Here is a 22,340-nt window from a genome sequence, read left to right as displayed (position 1 = left end):
CTTTTACCTATCTGCCAGTTTTGATTATTACTGATGGGGATGTTTTTGCATGGGTCTGTGTGTGTACATGGTGAAATTGATGTTTACCAATAAAAATCGAATCCTTCCAAGGGTATGTGTAAACAATGTTTTTACTGTGCCGTGCAACATCATAGTGTCTTGCACGGCTGTCGTCCTGGTGTGATGCTGACGTGACGATGACACATAGTGCTATCCTATCAGTCTGCTGTGGCGGGGGCAAACATGAGCACGCACAGATTTGTGAGCCCCCCCACATCCCATGTACAGTGGTGCTGGAACTAGGGATGCTGTTGCCCCCCTCACTTGAAGTAGTAATAACAAACACCAAATACGTGGTTTCCATGATCAACACCCCCCACTATAAGAATTGTTTCAGCACTCCTGCCCTGCCCATGTGTGCTGCTGTGAAGTTTCCTCCCGGTTCGCGGTCTTAGAGGGGACCCCCGGGCGTGAGGCTGAGCAGGGTTAGGGCTACCGCTAGGGGGAGCCAGAGCCCGTGCTTCGCCTTCCCGCCAGGGGCCTGCCTTGCTCAGCAGTCTCTCAACCAACCCTGCTGGGAAGGCGGGACCGTATGGGAACAAAAGGCTACCGAATGGCAGCGCCAATAGCCAGTCAAATGTAGATAACTCCGAAGTCTAGGCGGGAGGAACGTCCTATTGGCTGAGATGCCCCTCCAGGAGGCGGGAGGAAGGGCGGTGTCCCGCCCCTGGCGGGCTACTGGGCCAATGGCGGAGAGCGGTGCGGTGCGGTTAGGCTGCGCTGGCTGAGGCGAGCGGAGCTTTGTGAGGCAGGTAGCGCTGGTTCCTGCCCGGCTCTGCTTCTTGTGGACCCCCGCCCCTGAGAGCAGCCCCGCCCCCCGGTAGGGCCCGATCCTCGAGCGGCCCCCGGAGCTGTGGAGGTCGTCCCGCGCTGCGGGCCAGGGCCCGACCCAGGTCTCGCCAGGCTCCCGAGCCCGCCGCCCGCCGCCCAGCTCTCAAGGCAGGAGTGCTGGGGTGAGCTGTGGGCCCGGAGTCAGGCTGATGCAACGTCCCTGCCCCCCGCTTGCCTTGCGCTGCCCCCCGCTGCGAGCCGGGGGGGTTGGCTGACCTGCTAGGGCCTTGTGCTGCCCCCGGCCCCGGCTCCCCTCCGGGCTTTGGGCCTTCTCAGCCCTTCCCCCAGCGCCTCACCATGGCCGGTGCCATCGCGTCTCGGATGAGCTTCAGCTCCCTGAAGCGAAAACAGCCGAAAACCTTCACGGTGCGGATTATTACCATGGACGCCGAGATGGAGTTCAACTGTGAGGTAACCGGAAACGGGGCGTCCTGCGCCTGCTGGCCTGGGGCTCCCAACCCTCCCGGTGACAGGCAGTGCCCCGCGCCTTCCCAACGCACCCGCTAGCGCCAGAGCGAGCCCGTGGCTGGCCCAGAAACCCCCGCTCTGGGGGCAGTGCGCAGCTCACCAAGCCTGCAGCGCTCTGGGACAGGCCTGGCAGATGAATACCGGGACAATATGACTGCAGGGGGAATTGAGGGAGGCAAAATGTAGCTACCCAAGGTGGAGTGTGATCGGGATGCCAGGGCTAGCACACCCTTGGGAAAAGCTTTATGTGAACTTTAATGAACAAAAATGGGCTTGATATCCTCTAAAACATAGTACTTCCGGCACCACAAATGGCCCATTGCATCCTGTTGAGGGCTCTGGCTTATTGGTAAATCAGAGAAAAAAAGTGCTTCACACTGAATCCACTTTCTGGTGCCCCCCTTCCCCCCGCCCCATTTTCCTGTCTACCAGTGGTGGGCACGTACTAGCTAAATATTGTACAGATCCTCCAGAGTTTCTTTTGCGAGATGAATGTGTTTATAGCCAAAGATGGAACATGTGGGGTTTCAGTTTGAATGTCCTTGGATCTACTCACGGCCACCTGCATCTGTTTTGGTTAGGAAGCCCTATTCGTAAATGGTGCTGTTTTTCATATGCCTGCATTGAGCAGGCACTGGAAGACTACAGGGAGGCCCTCTAGGAATCCATTGTTAATCTAGCATCAAAGTGTAATGTCTTTCCCGAAAGATGTGTTGGGAGAGAAACTGTATGAATATAAAGAACTTATGTGTCAGTGCAGGAGGTTCCTTGGTGCTGTGCTGTGATACAGCAGAGGGGATGCAGTCGTGTCTTGTTGTGGGAGGTTCCAGGGTGCTGCGCTATAATATAGAAGAGGGGAAATCATGTCTTCGCACAGAAGGTTCCTCAATGCAATTCTCTTGTGACTCCCAACCTCTACCGGAATATGGTACAACACATCCTTGAGCAAAGGAATTGGGGGTGGGGTCAAAAATAATTGCTCTGATTCTATTACAAAAGAACAAAAGTGGCTCTGGGTCACCCCCTATTATGTTGGTAAATTAGGTACTTCCCACTCCCTTTTAGCCCCTAAAAAAGAACGGCTTGCGGGTACTCTGTGTACAATAGGTAAGCAGAAAGCTGTGAACAAATAACTCTTAAGTTACAGTGAGGTTTTTGGATGACTTGAAATCTTTTGGGGACACTAAAGGGTAAACTTTGAATGCATTTGGCCTTTCATCCCCTTTATCACCCCCAGCAACATCACTACTTTAGCCTGCTCAAGGAGTGCTGTCTTTGATATGAAAATGCAAATGACTATCTGCTTTGATCTTACTAACTGGCAGATAGCAAATTCCAGAGATCAAATTTTGCAAAGAGCATAGCAGACCTAGTGATTTGCCATTGAAAGTTGGCATTATAGCTATGTGGTGCTAGCAGTCTGCATAATACAGTTCAAAATAGAAGCAGGATGAAGTACCAAGGGGGTAGGGGGAGGGCAGTAATAGAGACCAACCATAGGCTGTGAGATGTCTTGAGTCTCTTCACAACATGATGGGGCCCTGATCCTGAGTTGGGCCTGTGGGCACTAATGTAGTATAAATAACTTGTTCCTAGGCAAAATATGTCACTAAACTGGAGTCCTAAGAATGTACAGTATCCAGGCACTTGCTATCTGGAGAATGATGCAAAGTACACGAGGGAGGATTTGAAGGGGTCCATCAAATAAATCCAGAGGCATTGCTCTGTTGAGAAGTCTCCACCCCTCAACTACTGGAAGGGGTGAGTGCTGAGAATCCTGTCAGGTTGTTGTCTCCAGACTTGATTTGGGCCTCCAATTAGTCCACAGCTAGAAGGTGTCTAATTACACTTGAAGCTTCCTCCCAATACTCACGTCAGGTTGCTGATGTGATGGCCACTCTGCTGCTTGCTCTTTCTAGGTACTCCTAGCACACTGTCTCTCTAGTTTGAGTGCTTTTCTTATTCTCAGAGGCAATTATAATTAAGGCTATGATTTAGTCACGGAATCCATGACTTCCAGTGACCTCTATGACTTCAGCCTGCGGTGGTCAGGAGCTGCAGGGTTCCCCGCTGCCACAGGGGCAGGGAGCGGCGGGGTACCCCCACTGCCTCTGGTGGCCCCCAGAGCTCCAAGCTGCTGCAGGCAGCGGGGCAGGCAGCAGGGTACCCCGCAACTCCCGGCTGCCACAGGGTACCCCTGAGCTCCTGGTCACTGCTGGCTTCAGGTGGTGTGGGGACCCACAGACCCCCATTTTGTCACAGATATTTTTCATAAAAGTCACAGACAGGTCATGGCTTCTGTGAATTTTTCTTTTTTGCCCGTGACCTGTCCGTGACTTTTACGAAAAATATTGGTGGCAAAATCTTAGCTTCCCCCAAGGTGGTATATTATAATTAAGGCTTTCAGCGGCCCTCCTCAGTCTGAGCGATTGAGGGAGGAAAGACGCTACTTAAAACTCTTGGCTTTTTTTTTTTTTTTTTTAATGCCCTCTTCTGTTTCACTCAAATACATGACAAATAGTTAGAAAGAAAAAAATCTCTGTTAAAAATTCAACTCTTCTGCCCCTTCAGTTAAGGTCTGAGAAAGCTTTGTGTTCTCTGGTCCTCCAAGAAGACCTTCAGAAAAGGGAAGAGAAGACTTGATATTACTGATTTCTAAGGAATAGTAACTCCCCCAGTTAAAAAAGGCCACTTTTCAGGCCTTTATGCCCACCCTGAACAGAGAGGGCATAAACCCATTTTTTTCCCCCTGTTTGTGAGTCACCTTTAAGAATATGGAACGTTAATATTCAATACCCACACCCTGGCCTAATTTAACTAAAAAACAATTAAATCGATTCTCTCCATATGTTCTTAAATACATCATGTTTCAGCTAAGATCAAGCATGGAAAACTTGAGCCCAAAACGATAGTTTTTCAGTAAGTGGGGGCAAAAAGAGTTGTTTGTAACTCATTTATTTTGCACTTGCTACTGAGCAACCAGTGAATTGGCTTTTGCAGAGCTTGAGTTATACTGGCTGGTGTCGTTTAAATCTAACAAATCCAGCTCCGAGAATGACTGACCAAATGCTGTCTGTGACAATGATAAACAAAGCCTTCAAATCTTATATGGTTTATTGGGCCTCTCTAGTAGTTGAAAATTGTTCAAGAAGATGTGTAGGCTAAAGGGATTTTATTGTGGCTTTCTCTTTCTTTTCCATCTGTTTTTTCAATATTTCAATTTTCTAGCTCATAATGGTTTATAAACACTGTTTTTTCTTTGTGGTTGATATTTAACCCTCATGAGCCTAACTCATTATATTGCTGTGTTTTCTAATGATCCAGTGGACTTATAAATTGGGCAATGGATAATAGGAAGCTGATGTTACCCTCCATTTAAAAAATCACAACCTTTTTACACATATTTTAAAAAGCGTCATGGGTCTGCTGTAACTCCATTGACTCCAATGCAATTATGCTGGGGTGAGTTTGGCCTTGTGTGTTTTTATCATTTGTAAAATGTCATTAATGGCCCTGGATAATGAAATCCTCAATCCCCAGAAGAGGTAGCGATAATAGACCAGGGGTCGGCAACCTTTCAGAAGTGGTGTGCCGAGTCTTCATTTATTCACTCTAATTTAAGGTTTCGCGTGCCAGTAATACATTTTAAGCTTTTTATAAGGTCTCTTTCTATAAGTCTATAATATATAACTAAACTATTGTTGTATGTAAAGTAAATAAGGTTTTTAAAATGTTTAAGAAGCTTCATTTAAAATTAAATTAAAATGTAGAGCCCCCCAGACCGGTGGCCAGGACCCGGGCAGTGTGAGTGCCACTGAAAATCAGCTCACATGCCGCCTTTGGCATATGTGCCATAGGTTGCCTACCCCTGTAATAGACCATAGCAATGCAAACTTCCCTCAACTGTGTATCTCAGGACATGTCTACACTACGATATTAGGTTGATTTTATAGACGTCGATCTTTAGTAACCGATTTACAGTTGATCGTGCATGTCCCCACTAAGCGCATTAGGTTGGCGGAGTGCGTTCTCAATACTGTGGCTAGCATCGACTCATGGAGTGGTGAACTGTGGGTAGCTATCCCACAGTCCTTGCTGCCCATTGGAATTCTGGGTTAAGCTCCCAATGCCTGATGGGGCAAAAACATTGTCACGGGTGATTTTGGGTACAGTCTCCTTCCTTCCTTCCTCCCTCCTTGAATGCAATGGCAAATAATCATTTAGTGCCTTTTTTCCTGGGTTACCTGTGCAGATGCCATAGCACGGCAACCATGGAGCCCGCTCAGCTGCACACTGCTTTTGTGAGCATTGTAAATACCTCGCGCATTATCCTGCAGTATGTGCAGAGCCTAGCTAGGAGCTGCCAGCGCAAGGAAGATTGTGAGTAGGACATGGACACAGACGTTCCTGAAAGCACGGAATGTGGCAATTGGGATATCATGGCGACATTGGGGCATGTTGATACAGTGGAACGCCGATTCCGGGCCTGGCAAACAAGCACAAACTGGTGGGACCGCATAGTGTTGCCAGGTATGGGATGATTCCCAGTGGCTGCGAAACTTTCACATGCGTAAGGCCACTTTCATGGAACTTTGTGAGTTTCTTTCCCCCGCTCTGAAGCACCAGAATACCAAGATGAGATCTGCCCTGACAGTTGAGAAGCAAGTGGCGATAGCCTTGTGGAAGCTTGCAATGCCTGACTGCTACCAATCAGTTGGTAATCAATTCGGAGTGGGCAAGTCTGCGTTGGGGGCTGCTGTGATCCAAGTAGCCAGGGCAATCAGTACCCTTTTGCTAAGGAAAGCTGCAAGAAGGAACTTTCTTCCCAGACCAGAAAATTACCGTTGGGGATGTTGAAATGCCAATAGTTATCCTCCCATGGCTTATGAAGCCATACACAGGCAGCCTGGACAGCAGTAAGGAGCAGTTCAACTGTAGGCTGAGAAAGTGCAGAATGGTGGTAGAATGTGCCTTTGGATGTTTAAAGGGGCACTGACGCAGCTTGCTGAGTAGGTCAGACCTCCGCGAAAGCAATATTCCCATTGTTATTGCTGCTTCCTTTGTGCGCCATAATATCTGTGAGAGTAAGGGGGAGACGTTTATGGCAGGATGGAAGGTTGCGGCAGATCACCTGGTGGTCAATTTTGAACAGCCAGACACCAGGGCAATTAGAAGAGCACACTGAGGCACGCTGCACATCAGAGAGGCTTTGAAAAACAGTTTAATGACTGACCAACTACGGTGTGACAGTTGTGTGCATTTGTCCTTGATGCAAAGCCGCACCGTTTGGTGAATGTACTTCCCTGTAAGCCAGTCCCGCTCCCCCCTTTGACCACAGCTGGCACAGAAAATAAAGTCCCTATTGTTCTGAATCCATTCATTTTTTATTTATTAAAAAATACTTGAGATCACTGACAACGCTGATTAGTAAAAGGAAGCCCGAGTGTACAAAGGGTTTGATAATGGATGGGGTGGGGGAGGAGGGAAGGGTTAGGATTAGCGTTAGGGTTTTGAATGACAGCCTTCTGTTGCTTGAGCCATCCCCTGGAGTTGAGTGGTAGGGTGCCCGGAGCTCCCCCCCCACCCCTCCCCCGCGTTATTTGGCATCTGGGTGAGGAGGATATAGAACTTGGCAAGGAGGGTAGGTGGTTATACAATGGATGCAGCGGCGGTCTGTACTCTAGTTGCCTTTCTTGCAGCTCCACCAGACGCCTCATCATGTCCGTTTGCTCTCCCATTACCCTCAGCATCTCCTCCTGCGTGTTCCGATCACGCTCACTGTATGCTTTGCTGGCCTCTGCCACCAAATGCCTCCATGCATTCAGCTGTGCCCCATCAGTGCGGGAGGATTGCATGAGCTCTGAAAACATGTCATTGCACGTGTGGTTTTTTCCGCCTTCTAATCTGCGATAACCTCAGGGACGGAGTTGATGCGGGGAGCATAGAAGCATTTGCAGCTGCAGGGGAGGAAAAAAGGGAGAGTAGACTTTACAGAAGATACATTTCCGAGAACAAAAGGGAGACTCTTTCACAGTGAATCAAGCAATTCACAGCAGACGGCACATGTGTTTTTGTCTTTTATATTGAGTGCCTGCAGGTATGGTGACACATCAGACACGGCTAGTCGACAGAATTCGGTTTGCAGGCAGCCATGGTAAGCCAGCAGGTACGTGGGGTTGGCTTCTTCCGTGTTCATTACATGTGAGAATGGTTTCAAACTGCAGCACCCTCCTTTCCCATAGCAACCAATGGCAGTTGTGTTTGCCGTTTAAAAGGAGGGGCTGCGGTTGCCCTTTAAAAGGAGTGGCAGCGGTTTTGGGGTGGATGTGCAGCACACCCCTCCCCCTTCCCTCCGCGTGACTGTTCTCCGGGATGATCCTTTTTAGCCAAGCGCAAACAGCCTAGCATGCCCAGTGTCTAATGTGTCAGGGATCAGCAAACAGAGGGGATTACTCTACTTGCGCTACATTGATGACATCTTCATCATCTGGACCCATGGAAAAGAAGCCCTTGAGGAATTTCACCATGATTTCAATAATTTCCATCCCACCATCAACCTCAGCCTGGATCAATCCACACATGCGGTCCATTTCCTGGACACTACTGTGCTAATAAGCGATGGTCACATCAATACCACCCTATACCGGAAACCTACTGACCGCTACACTTACCTACATGCCTCCAGCTTCCATCCAGGACACACCACACGATCCATTTTCTACAGCCAAGCTCTAAGATATAACCGCATTTGCTCCAATCCCTCGGATAGAGACAAGCACCTACAAGATCTCTATCAAGCATTCTTAAAACTACAATACCCACCTGCTGAAGTGAAAAAACAGATTGACAGAGCCAGACGAATACCCAGAAGTCACCTCCTACAAGACAGGCCCAACAAAGAAAATAACAGAACACCACTAGCTGTCACCTTCAGCCCCCAACTAAAACCTCTCCAGCGCATCATCAGAGATCTACAACCTATCCTGAAAGATGATCCTTTACTCTCACAGATCTTGGGAGACAGACCTGTCCTCGCTTACAGACAACCCCCCAACCTAAAGCAAATACTCACCAGCAATCACACATCACTGAACAAAACCACTAACCCAGGAACCTATCCTTGTAACAAACCCCGATGCCAACTCTGTCCACATATCTATTCAAGTGACATCATCATAGGACCTAATCACATCAGCCATACCATCAGGGGCTCGTTCACCTGCACATCTACCAATGTGATATATGCCATCATGTGCCAGCAATGCCCCTCTGCCATGTACATTGGCCAAACCGGACAGTCTCTATGCAAAAGAATTAATGGACACAAATCTGACATCAGGAATCAAAATACTCAAAAACCAGTGGGAGAACACTTTAACCTGTCTGGTCATTCAGTGACAGACCTGCGGGTGGCTATATTACAACAGAAAAACTTCAAAAACAGACTCCAAAGAGAGACTGCTGAGCTAGAATTGATATGCAAACTAGACACAATCAACTCCGGTTTGAATAAGGACTGGCAATGGCTGAGCCATTACAAACATTGACTCTATCTCCCCTTGTAAGTATTCTCACACTTATTATCAAACTGTCTGTACTGGGCTAGCTAGATTATCACTTCAAAAGTTTTTTTTCTCTTAATTAATTGGCCTCTCAGAGTTGGTAAGACAACTCCCACCTGTTTATGCTCTCTGTATGTGTGTATATATATCTCCTCCATATATGTTCCATTCTATATGCATCCGAAGAAGTGGGCTGTAGTCCACGAAAGCTTATGCTCTAATAAATTTGTTAGTCTCTAAGGTGCCACAAGTACTCCTGTTCTTCTTTTTTTAGAGGGGAATACTGTTCCCTTACAAAACTTCCCCTATTTCAACCAGGTGACCATTAATAATATCACTCTCCTGAGACTGACACAGAAAGATAAAGACTGAATGTTTCATGAATGCGACCAAAACCCAGGACCATTCGCTGCCATGTTTTGTGCTGCAGTGATTTCAGACCACTTGCTACTGGCTTGGCGTGGTAAAGTGTCCTACCTTGGAGGATGAAATAAGGCAGCCCTCCCCAGAAACCTTCTGCAAAGGCTTTCAGAGTACCTCCAGGAGAGCTTCATGGAGATGTCCCTGGAGGATTCCCGCTCCATCCCCAGACACGTTAACAGATTTTTCCAGTAGCTGTACTGGCCGCGAATGCATCTCAATTGCTCAGGGCAAATCAAACATTAAACACAATTGCTTTTAATCTCTGTAGTGTTGTTACATATGTGCACTCACCAGAGGTGCCTTCTCTGCTTTCAGGGTCCGGGAGCAATATTGGCTCCAGGGTGAGGAAAAGGTCCTGGCTGCTAGGCAGAACGGATTCTCCACTTGTCTGCTGTGCATTCTCCTCCTCCTTTTCCTCATCCACAAAATCCTCATCCGTGTTGCTTGAGGCTGCCATCTTGCAGGTGTCCACGGAGAGTGTTGGGGTACTGGTAGGGTCTCCCCCTAGAATGGCATGCAGCTGATCATAGAAGCAACATGTTTGGGGCTCTGACCCGGAGCAACTGTTTACCTTCTTTGTCTTTTGGTAGGCTTGCCTGAGCTCCTTAATTTTCACGTGGCAGTGCTGTACATCCCTGGTGTAGCCTCTGTCCACCATGCTCTGTGCAATTTTGGCATATATATATATATCAGCACTTCTTCTGCTGGATTAGAGTTCTGCCTGCACAGATTCTTCTCCCCATACTGCAATTAGATCCAGTGTCTCCCGTTTGCTCTATGCTGGAGCTCGTTTGCGATTCTGGGACTGCATGGTCACCTGTGCTGCTGAGCTCGCCACGCTGACCAAACGGAAATGAAATTCAGAAGTTCCCAGTGCTTTTCCTGTGTACCTGGCAAGTGCATCGGAGTTGAAAGTGCTGTCCAGAGCGGTCACGTTGGAGCACTCTGGGATAGCTCCCAGAGGCCAATACAATTGAATTGCACTGTGCTGTGTCTACACTACCCCAAATTAGACCCAGGAAGGTCAATTTTAGCACTACTCCCCTCGTCGGGGAGGAATATAGAGGTCGATTTTAAGGGCCCTTTAGGTCAGTGGAACGGGGTTGGTTGTGTAGACGCATTCATTATAAAATTGACCTAACATGGCTAAATTTGACCTAACCTCGAAGTGTAGACCAGGCCTCAAAATTGCTCAGGAGGACACCTCTTTCCTCTCCAGGGACAGAGGGGAAGTTGTCTTCTTGTACCAGACAATTGTTCTCTCCCTGTAAGAATGTCAGTTAATAACAGATGTAGTGGCTTTCTATGGTGTGAAAATTTGTCACTTCCTATAGGCTGTAGAGTATTTGTCAGATGATAACAGTGTGGGTTGGATCTGAACTGGCAAGTCTTACATCTTCAAATGACTCCTTAGGGACGCTTCTGCTAAAGAAGCCCTATTTTTATCATTGTAGATGAACTTCCACTGCCTCTCCTGGAAGCACACAGAGAAACTGACAAGAATTGTCAGAGTATTCTCTGTCAGTGCTGTTATAAAAGCAGGACTTGTGGGAACTCAGCTGCAATCCTTTGTTGCTGTTGTTGGGAGCCCTATCTTTGTTGGGAAGGAAGAAGTGAAGGGAGGTGACTTGTGGCCTGGTGACAGCACATCGGAGCTTGCGTTCCACCATCATCCTTTGCCCTCCAGGTTAGAAGCAATGTTGGAGGGATTATATTTAGTTGCAGGGGATTTATTAACCAACCACCAGCCAAAAGGCAGTCTGCTGCAATTTGAGCCTTTGATGATGTGGATCCTGGAATGAACCCTGAAAAGAGCGTTGGGACATGGGGTGAAAGAATGATATGCAGCTACTAACTGCCATGTGTTTGTCCTAGAACACTCTTTCTCCTCTCCCCCTCCCCCCGCCACAGGCAGAACTGTAATGAAGAGTCTGTCTTCAGGTTGGAAGGATGGTCATACCCCAAAGGGGCGAGACTTTGTAGTGAGGGGATGAAGCTGCCAGTGCAGTGGCTTCCTAGAGATTTGTTCTCGTGGGAGAAATGTAGGGTGCAGATTTATTCTTGCTCTTTCCATTCACTTGTCATCTGTGCACAAAGCAACTTTTCCTTTGTACTGGTTGGTGTGGGAGGAGCTAATGGACAGTTAGTCCCATGCAGGGGGAGAGCTGCTACAGTATTCCTGCTATGGCTGGCAGTACAGGGACTTTTCTTCCTGATGAGTCATGGCAGGTCTATTGGGTGGAGAAGGCAGGGAATTACTACCTCCCGGCCTTCTGCCCCTCCTGCATTTGCTTGCCCCTCCCCATGTCTTTCTGACACTGCTGTTCACTATCAAGGCTTCTGGCCAACCATTGGGACCGTGTTGCTATTGAGGCTGTGAAATATTGAAAAGGATTAGTTCGTTAGTAATTGCCTATATTGTGATCTCTCTTGAGCAGGGAATGCATTTTCGTTCTGTTTTTACTTTCTCCCCACTTCAAACCCCTTGGTATCCCCACAACCTCCCACCCGTCTCCTGATATCCACCTGCCCGCCACCATCTGCTCCCCTGCCTCCCTCCCTGTCCACCCTTCACTGCATGCTGCTTCTCTCTCTCTCCATCCTCATCCATCGTTCTGCTGCCCCTGCCTCCACCACGTGTGTAAGTGAATTGGCTGTGTGTGTTGGCAGCTGTATGGTGATGTGGAGGTGAAGAGTTTGAGGGGATCTGGTAGTTATGATGCTGGCTGGTAGAGCATGTGTTTGAAGTTGTGCTGTATGTTATGTAGCTCTAATTGGTGGCTTACGTGCTTTGTATTGTTGCTGGGAAATGAACTTCAGCAAACTTAACTCTTATTTTTAAAGGTCTTTTTTGTGGGAATAATATAATTATTTGCACTTCTCTAGTGCCTTTAATCCAAAAATCTCAAAGCCTTTAACGAATGTAAATGAATTAAGTGCTTCCGACCCCTGTAGGTGTGACATTCCCCAAGGTACAATCTGGACTGTTGACCATTAGTGTCCCTTTAAATCTCTAGCCTGGGCTGCCTTTTACACTGCTTTGTTGTCAGAACAGCCACTCCTGACTTGCTTGTGCAGCCTTCAGCACACGAATTCACTCCCAGCGAAATACATGAGCATGCTGAGGAGTCACTCATGAGGATGACACCTGCAATTTCTTACTCCCAGCCTTGTCCCCCAGAAATGTATGTCTTGTGCTGCTCGGTACCTTTTCTGAACAGTATACGCTCATAGAAAGTCCATCACTTCAGCAAAGGAAAATTATATATGCAAATGGAGTTTCCTACATACTCTAATCCAAATATATTGGATAAAATAAAACAATATGATAAATTTATTAAGAAAGACAGATTTTAAGAGCAACAGAGAGTCCTGTGGCACCTTTAAGACTAACAGATGTATTGGAGCATAAGTGGGTATTCACCCACAAAAGCTTATGCTCCAATACATGTTAGTCTTAAAGGTACCACAGGACACTCTCTGTTGCTTTTTACAGATCCAGACTAACACTGCTACCCCTCTGAGATTTTAAGAGATTACAAGTGATGATGCATAAAAGTCAGGATTGGTTACAAAAGAAACAAGAGCAATGCGCAAGCTAATATTTAACAAGCTAAATGAACTTAACAGCAAAAGTTTTGTCTCACCATACACTGTAGTAAATTTCATAGGCTGGGTCTCCTTCCAGCCTAGGACCACTCCCCCTTATTTCAGGTCTTTGAGAGTGGTTAATATCATGAGCAGAGAGATGGGAGGAGGAGAGGTGAAGTCAAGTGTTTTCCTCTCCCTTTATAACTTAATTTCTTGTGCTAGAAACATCCTTGTTCAGTCACGGTGACATGCAGGTCAAGCAGGACATGAGGTTTGAATGGTCCCCGAAGTGGAAATTTCTTGTTTATACCTTCCTGTTGCTGAAGAATGGCTGCTAAGCCGTGATAGCTCTTTAACATCTGGCTGGAGTGCTAGTGTCTTTGTTTCTGAACACTTGTTTGAGCCTGCTTTTCTTAAACTTGGAGCATGTTACAGCAATGATATGTAGTATCAACATTGTATGTGGGTTATAAGATTCTACATGTTTCAGAGTGGTAGCTGTGTTAGTCTGTATCAGCAAAAACAATGAGGAGTCCTTGTGGCACCTTAGAGAGTAAGACATTTATTTGGGCATAAGCTTTCGTGGGCTAAAACCCACTTCATCTGAATAAATTTTAGTCTGTAAGGTGCCACAAGGACTCCTTGTTGTTAATGTTGATGCATGTATTTTACCAGGGCAATAACGTTCAGCAGATGGAGTTTTCAAATGATACCTCACAGGGCATACTTTTTATAATTTTTTTTACAAGGCTCTCTCACAGGCTCCTCCTCTTATTTTGTACTAAATCTTATAGAGCACTAGTTTTGGTTTGTTTAAATATATTCTGTTTTAAATCTGCCCCTCAGCAATTCCCAGATGTATATTTTGGGAGATTAAACCTCCTTTGCATCTGTCTACAGTGCAGCTAACATCTCTAAATTAAACCCAAATCTATAATAATTCCTGGAAATGGAAGCTTAATGTCTTTTACACTATACAACTTCATAAACACAGTGAGGATTTTATTTTAAAGCTTTTAATTTATTTAGGGAAATATTAAAGGTACAAACCCACCCTCTCTCCCTGTTTTCTGCTTTCATTATGGCCATTGAAGTGTGAAGTTTAATTAATCAGCAGCATATTAAGGATGGAGACCTAGGGCTGGTTTACACTAGAAAATCAGATCAACCCAGCTATGTCGCTCGGGGTGTGAAAAATCTGCACCCTGAGCATTGTAGTTAAGCCAGCCTAAGCCCCCCTGTAGACAGGAATAGATTGATGGAAGCCTTCTTCTGTTGACTTACCTCAGGGATCGGCAACCTTTGGCACTCAGCCCATCAGGGAAAGCCGCTGGTGGCCAGGGGCGGTTTGTTTACCTGTAGCGTCTGCAGGTTTGGCCAATCGCAGCTCCCATTGGCTGCGGTTCGCCGTTCCAGGCCAACGGGGGCTGCGGGAAGCGGTGCGGGCCGGGCCACCTCTTCCTGCAGCCCCCATTGGCCTGGAACGGCGAACCGCGGCCAGTGGGAGCTGCGATCGGCTGAACCTGCAGACGCTGCTAGTAAACAAACTATCCTGGCCCGCCAGCGGCTTTCCCTGATGGGGTGCGTGCCAAAGGTTGCAGATTCCTGACCTAGCTATTGCCTCTCGGGGAGGTGGATTTACTACAGTGATGGGAGAACCCCTCCTGTTGCTGTAGTATCTACACTGAAGCGCTACTGCAGTGCAGCTGCAGTGGTTTAAGTGAACATACCCTACTTGCGTAGCTCTTAATATCACTGCATTATGGAAAAGCTGGGTTTGCCCCACCTCCCTAAGAACTAGACCACAGATGTTTTATAATGCTGCCAGATGGCTTTGTACAGGTAACCTGCTTGGGGATCAACATAGACCTTCTTTCAGCAAGATTGTCTTATTTAAATGTTCCAGTACAGTTAGCACTGTGTCATGATTAAGGTTAAGATTTTATCACAGTTATTTTTAGTAAAAGTTATGGACAGGTTGCGGGCAACTGTGATCTGTCTGTGACTTTTATTAAAAATAATGGGGGAGGGGCTGATGGGGAGAGGGCTGAAGTCTGAGCCCCACGGAGGCCGGGAAAGAGTTCAAGCTCTGCTGTGGGAGAAGGGAGTCCAGCACCTGCACTGCAGTAGCTGACCGCGCCGGTGCCTGTGCTGCAACCCCAGTGGCTCAGAGCTCTGGGATCCCCCTGCTGCTCATAGCAGCTGTGGGCTCCAGCTCCCCGCACCGCCTGTGGTGGCTCAGAGCTCCAGGGTCCCCACTGGCTGATACCTCCAGCCCCACTGCCCCTGGGGCTGAAGTGGAAAATGTCACAGAGGTCTCTGGAACTCACAGAATCCGTCACATCCGTGACATAATCTTATCCTTAGTCATGGTGTAAGCTGTTAAAGTAATCTAGCAATAGTAATGCAGTTCTGTCAGTAGGTGAAACTCCCGGATGAGGTACTGATTTCTGCTGCTGTATCTGAACTCCTGTCCTTGCGTGCCATTGTGAGATGATCAAATTCATTTAGGAAGGAAATTGCATCTTTCCATGCTTTTTTGGGGTGTTCTTTCTCCCCATGAATTAAGGGAGAGACCCCCTCTGATTTTGTGGCTGGCTAGGGACCCCATTTTTTTTTTTTTTTTGCTCTTCACTTGTGTGTCTCCTTCCCTACTCCACTTTCTCCTTTTCTCTGCAGAGTTGTCTGCTATTTGTGTCACTACTTCCACATCTGGTAGGGTGACTGTCCATCCAGTAGGGTGGGTTCTCCATTCAACCCCTTCTGTAAGGCCTGGGATCTTAGACCCAAAACTCCTCTTCGAATTCTTACTCTGCGGAGATTTAGCTGCTGCCCCAGCTGGTTCCCTGACCTTAATACTTTGACAGCAGGAGCTTTGTGGGTCTTATATTAAAAGTGAACTGAAAAGGTTTGCAACCAATATAGAGAAATAATTTAAGCTCCCAAACCAACAAGATGCAAGTTTAGACTAAATGTATTTGTCAGTCTCTAAACTTGCATCCTGATCTGGGGCTTAAACTAATTCTTTATTGGTTGGAAAGCTGTTCAGTTGACTTTTCAGTAGACAGGGCCCAACGCTGGCACTGTATGGTGTGGTATTTGTAGTAAGATTCCTTAGTAGGATGTTGAGCTCTACTTAGCTGAGCCATGACACCTATGTTTCAACCCAGTAGTAAACCAGGGTTCTCTTTCTGGCAATTTGTGGGGCCAAATTGATTTCATGGGAGTTGCACAGGAAGGGATGAGGGTGTAAATCAGGGCAGAATTTGATTCTTAGTGCTAAAAAGTGATGCAGATGAGTAAATGCACAATACTCAAAGTTGTGTACATCCCTCCCCACCTGTAGATAAATGACGGCAATTTGACAGTGGTGTAACAACGCCGATAGTAACAGTGAGCTCTCTTAATGCAGCTGAGCTTCAACAAATAGCTGGCAAGTTAACAGCTCTGGGGAAACATATGTTTGTCAGCAGCAGTAAATGTTCTCTTTAAAAGGCAGGAGAGGGGAAAACCCAAACCCTTCACTGAAATTCACTTTGCAGTCAGGGAAGTAACTGAAATGCCAGCTGCCAAATCAATGTGTGATTGCCCAGTGCTCTTATGATGCTCTGAGAATGTTTTGGGAGGTGGGTGCCAATTGGAAGCTGCTGATTTTTTTTTTCTATGTATATATACAGGAAATGCAGGGTGGAGGCTTCTATTTGAATTTGAACTTTCTGGTGATGCAATGAGGAGGTGTGCACACCAAAAAAAGAACACAATGCCAATTGAATTCTAACAGGTTGTGTGATTTGGGAATTAGTTTATCAGAGACATCTGCCTTGCCTGTGGTATAATTCAGCTTTGTTTCCCCCTTCTTATAATACTTAAGTCATTCACATGAGACGTATTCTGTGGTCTATGTACTTTCCTTTATACTGTCCCCTATGAACGGACAGCCCTCTCTGATCCTGTATGCCCCATAACCATCTTCTTCTCCCAATTTTTTTTTTTCAAATCTTACCTTTTCTCCTACAGTCCTCTAATTCCCTATAAACCATGACAGTTTCTGTGGATCTGACAGACTGTCTTTATTTTTAAGATAGATGAATTTCAACCTCAAAAAAGAATGTCTATCTGGTTGTGTGTGTATTTTTAATACTATATAATGCTCTTGTTTTGCTTGCAGTGGCATCCTACAGGCAGCAGCCTAGGAGATTCAGGGGAGGTCTACACTATAGCTGGGATCGATGGTCTGAGATCGATCCACCAGCAGTCGATTTAGCGGGTCTAGTGAAGACCCGCCAAATCGACAGCAGATCGCTCTCCAGTCAACCCCTGTACTCTGCCCCCTACGAGAAGAGTAAGGTAAGTCGACGGGAGAGTTTCTCCTGTAGACCCCCGCGGTACTCTATCTAAGGTACGTTGACTCCAGCTACGTTATTCATGTAGCTGGAGTTGGGTAGCGTAGGTTGACTTACCGCGGTAGCGTACAAGTAGCCTCAGTCTGAGCAATTTGGATAAGGAACTAACTTTACCGATGGCTTATCTCGCTTCCAGAAAACACTGCATCAGAACTAACAAACAGCATTTATCCAAAAGCTGTTTATCCTATTATTATTTTATTATTTTTATTATTGTAGTGGCTAGAAGTTCCAGGCCTGGGCCAGGCCCCCATTGTGCTAGGCGCTGTACAGACACTGAACAAAAAGACTGTCCCTGCCCCAAAGAGCTTACAATCAAAGTATAAGACAAGACATATGAGATGTTTTAGTAATCTAAGTTCTGTTTCACAGTGTATGACAATGTCTCATTGTTTCTTTGTGCTCTCCAGTCTGTCTGTCTGTATCTGTATTAATATTACAATATGTGTAAATGCCCAGTACGCTTTTATGCTCGATATGAATAATATAGAGGAGCAAAAACATAAATCTGCAATAGTGCCTTTACTGCGTAGTATCACAAATACTGGGGAATGGACTGCAGAGATCCTATGAAGTTAAGAGCGTTCCATTCTTAGGTGCTTTACATAAATCAAAATATTCTGGGCTTTCGCTGAAAACGCAATCATTCTGCCCCCAAAAATCAACAACTGATACCTCCCCCACAAATACAGTTGGTAACAGAAGAGCCCCACCTCCCCAAAAGCTACGTTCCTTCCAAACATTTCCGCCCTCTCCTAAAGCCCAAGAACATTGATCGGTTTTGCAGAGTGCCTATCAGGTGTCTAATTCCCTGCCCAAATTTGCTCAATTGACATTGCCTTCAGGAGGAAAGACCTGCCGGCAGCCCCCTTCTTAGTTATTTGGTGAGGCGCCTTCAGCTTGAGTGTCTCTGCCGGTCTCAACCATGGCAGTATAGTGCATGGAGATTTCTTGGAAAGGCAGGCACCAATCTGTTATGGCCTTTGTAGGCAAAAATTGTGATACCAGTTCTTCTGTCATACATGTTTGTCAGTCAGGAGTAACTCCTGAACTCAATACAGTAGTAGAGGGTTTCTTGACCATTTCAGGTTGGCGATCCCTTATTCAAACTCAGAAATTTTCATGATACCCTTACAATTGCTACAAATGTGAGAATAAAATTGTAACCATGTTATCCTTGGTAAGCTTATATAATGTGTGTATGTAGCAAATGCCAGAGAATACTTGACCTGGAAATCAACTATAACTACATTTGACCTCACCAACTTTGAAGGTTTTGGCCCTCGTGAAGTTATTCCAGAAATTTTATTTTCTTTGCTTTAGAACTGTAATAACATCTTCAGTGCCTTGCAACCCCCCCTTGATTGCCTTTTGCGACCTACCCCCAGGGATTGTGACCCATTGATTATGAAACATGGCAATAGTATATCAGTGTTAGTGAGGGATTGGGTGCTTTCTCCTTAAACTCCACCCAGAAACCAGTTGGCAGCCAATGCAGATCACAGAGTACCGGTATAATGTTCAGGTAGTTGCATTCTACACCTGTTTCTGTCTCCAAATGGATTTCAGGTGTCTCTCCTTGTAGAGCACATTATTGTTCTCTAATCTCAAGGCGACAAAGGCACAGATTGCAGAACTGAGATGTGGATCTGACAGGTGCATAACTCCTGGACACATCCAGGGTGGGAGAGAGCCATCCCAGTTACTGTTGCTATCTGATTATCTCACTCCCAAATTACAAACTCAAGTGTTAAATGGTGGTAAACACCTTCAGGCTAGGAGGTCTGTTATAATTTTCAACATCTCTTCTGGCTCCTTTCCCCTAAGGTACCCACTATTACCTGGATAGAGCTTCCACCATCACCCCCTCCTCTCTAGATCCCAGGCAGATGCTGAGAGATATGCTAAACTGCACCATCTGGGTTGATGTGCCTTAGTGCATTTTCAACCTCCTTGGTGGTTAACTGAAATAGAGTTTAATTAAAATCTCATTATCAAGTTGTCCTACAACATTAGTAAATAAAAATAACTTTAACAGCTGCCTCTTGTGACTTAGTAAGTGGCAGTTTCAAGGATTTGACATCTGTTCATTAAAAAAGAATTTGAAAAATATTGAATATTTTTATTCCGTCTGCTCTCAGAAGATTTTAAATCCAACTATATTGTGGTCTTTTTTTCCTACTGCTGCTATAGTTTAAAATTCCCAATGAGAGGGGAGTACACCCCATAGCAAGCTGCCTTGGGTATGCCTCATTTGGATTTATAAGATGCCTTGGGAGTCATTTGGACATCTCCCTATGGGCCAGCGGGTAGATGTATCTGTCTCTCTTATTACAACCTGTTGTTTGATGCACCCTCCATTTTACTACCTATTATTTGATGCACCTTGCTGTTTTAAAAAGCACAACTAGCAATATTCAGCCAGTCTAATTTTTCTCCACTTCAACCTACTTACTCCACCCATTCCCATTACTTTCAGTTTTGCTAGTGAAACCTGCTTACTCTCCCCTCCCCTTGTCACTTCTATTTTATTCGGCTCCCTACACCTGGATCATCCTCCTTATTCCAGCATGATAGGTGCCCATCTTTTTTTCATTCAAATCCGTCCTCAAAGCTCATTTGATCCGCGAGACCAATAAACACAAGTGTGTCATGTTAAGAGTTAGTGCTATTCTCTCGGACTCTGTTTCACTCCTCTGTGTCTGATCTTTGTCTTTTTAGATTGTACGCGCACCGGGCCAGGACTGTGTCCTTTAGGAAAGGTACGGGGCTCAGTAGAATCTCGGTGCGTAAATAAATAATAAAGTGACCTGCTTGACTGAGGATCCATTTTCTGCATTAGTCACTAAGTAAAGTAGTACAAACAAATGTTTGTTCTACAGACTCGAATAATCTCTTCAAAGTCACACTTTCAACTGACTGTTTGACCCCTAGAATTTGATTCTCACAAGTGACTGAATAAATAGTTCCTTCTTATATAACAGGTCTTATCCCTGTTTCATATTTGGGGCCATACCTGCTTACTTTAGTCACAAAAGTAATATTTGACTCCTGTTCACTCTACTGAGCCAACACAGCTACAAGAGAGCAAGCTGGATTCTGTTGTGGCTCATGTATCATCAGTTATATTCCAGTTGTGCTCTTGGTTAAACCTGTGCAATCCCAGTGGTGACAGTGGTGTTGCACAAGTGTGACTGAGAGCCGAATTTGGCCTGCAGAACTGTTTTCCTAATGAAGCTCCAGAAGGTAAGAACTCAGCTTGACTCTCGGATGGCAGAGTTTGCAGGGCTAGTAGTTAGAAAACCCATTTTTCTTTGTGAATTGAGTGAATTTGATCTGGAGTCATTGAAACAAAAAACATGGAACAGCACAGTGCCTGCCTTATTATCATTTTGCAGAGTAGATCCATACATGAACTTTCTCTCACAGCAACTGGTTCCTCTCCTTGTGTGTGTTTTCACTAAAATGTGGCCTCCCTACCATTTACCCTGCAGTATTTATGGAAGCTCAACCACCCTCTCTGCTCACATTTGCAGCTGCTATGTAGGCTGTAATTACCTAAGAAGCAGTTGTGACACTTATAGTAAGGATGCAATACAATTTATGTTGGTATTATCAGAGTGATGCTTTGGCTGCCTGCCAATTGCATATGACTCCTGGTGCAGGTTAATAGGTAACGTACCCCCATTAATAGATCCCAAATCTGATCATGTGAATAACCGATGCTGGAAGTGGCATGCTGGAAGTGCCGTATTCTAGCAACCAACTGCTGAGTTTTTAAGTGCTTAGTGCTGTTTACTTAACACAGTCTGTGCTGATAAATTACAAGCACTCTGCACTTAGTAAAGAAAATAAATTCCAGCCCCACAAAATAATAGCTTTGCAGCACTTAGCCCTGTTTATAGAGTAGTTCATCCACATTTCCCCCAAGACTCGCAAATATAGCTAACAAATCATGTGAAGATAAAGTCAATGGGATAATATGAGACCACAAATGCAAGATCGTTCGTTCTTTTTGAAGGCTCTGGCTCAACAGTGACATTGAAGGAGCATGGTGGCCCCAAACCCTGTTGTGCCTGGACAGGAGCAGAGCCATTGCTGTTAGTTTAAGGTCACTCATCTAACGTAGTTTTCATTTGGGGATTTAGCTTTTATTACAGCAACCATTCTAGTTCATGGCTGAGGTGGAGAATGTTCATTATAAACCTTGCTTGCAGGCACTCAGAACTTTCTAAAAGATGATCCTTTATGCTAAAATGTCCCATGATTAATATAAGTGGGGGGGATGGTGTTGTAAAGCACAGGTCAGAGAGTCAAGAAGTCTTGAGTTTTATTCCTGACTGTGTCACAGGCTCTCTGTGTAACCAGGACAAGTCATTTCGCCTCTCTGTGTCTTTTTATGTTCTTTGCTTGTAAAATGGGGGTTACTGATACTTGCCTATCTAATAGGGTGCTGGGTGTTTAGATTAGGAATGTCTGTAAAACACTTGGAGTTTATGCTGTCTAAATGCAAAGTGTTATAAGTAGGGCACAGTGTTTGTCATGGAGGTTGCAGGAAGTCACAGATTCCATGACTTCCTGCAACCTCAGTGACTTCTGCAGCGGCCAGTGTGGCTGACCCCACGGCCAGCTGCTTGGGTGGTCCTGGGAACAGCCACACGGGCTCCTGCTGAAGCGGCTCTGCAGTCAGCCTCTCCGGGGGCCCCGCAGCCAGCCACACCAGCTGCTGCTGGAGTGGCCCCAGGCCAGCTGCACTGGTTGCTGCTCTGGCGGTCCTGGACAGTTGGTCCCTGGGACCACCCCCCAGGGCTGTTGGTGCCCCCGCCCCTAAGATTCAGTCAGGGATATTTATGGTCAGGTCGCGGGCTGTGATTTTTTTGTTTCTTGCCTGTGACCTGTCCATGACTTTTTAGTAAAAATACCCATGATTAAATTGTAGCCTTAATTATAAATACAAAGGTGAGGAATTCAGTCATGTATGTTGAAATAAACTGGATTCCTA

The 22,340-nt window shown here is 46.0% G+C and overlaps 1 protein-coding gene across 18 annotated transcripts in view; it reads left to right on the top strand.

Moving 5' to 3' along the window:
- Nucleotides 1-680: 680 nt before the first annotated feature.
- The window catches only part of NF2 (NF2, moesin-ezrin-radixin like (MERLIN) tumor suppressor), a 91,751-nt gene continuing 70,091 nt past the window's right edge, over nucleotides 681-22,340 (top strand). For 6 of the 18 annotated variants that reach the window (XR_002889541.3, XR_010592822.1, XR_010592821.1 and 3 more), the window contains exon 1: nucleotides 726-1,302. Coding sequence is in view for 11 of the 18 variants with exons in the window: in XM_024109553.3 (XP_023965321.1) it covers nucleotides 1,189-1,302 (114 nt within the window). In the remaining 7 variants the exon portion in view is untranslated. Of the gene's footprint in view, nucleotides 1,303-3,003; nucleotides 3,121-17,261; nucleotides 17,283-22,340 lie in introns of those variants that run through there. The other 12 variants (XM_042856075.2, XM_005278823.5, XM_065568168.1 and 9 more) reach the window with 8 other exon arrangements.

Source organism: Chrysemys picta, chromosome 15, assembly GCF_011386835.1.
Source record: "Chrysemys picta bellii isolate R12L10 chromosome 15, ASM1138683v2, whole genome shotgun sequence".
NCBI lineage: Eukaryota > Metazoa > Chordata > Testudines > Emydidae > Chrysemys > Chrysemys picta.
Note: the sequence above shows the minus strand (reverse complement) of the source record. Positions and strands in the feature narration are given on the sequence as shown.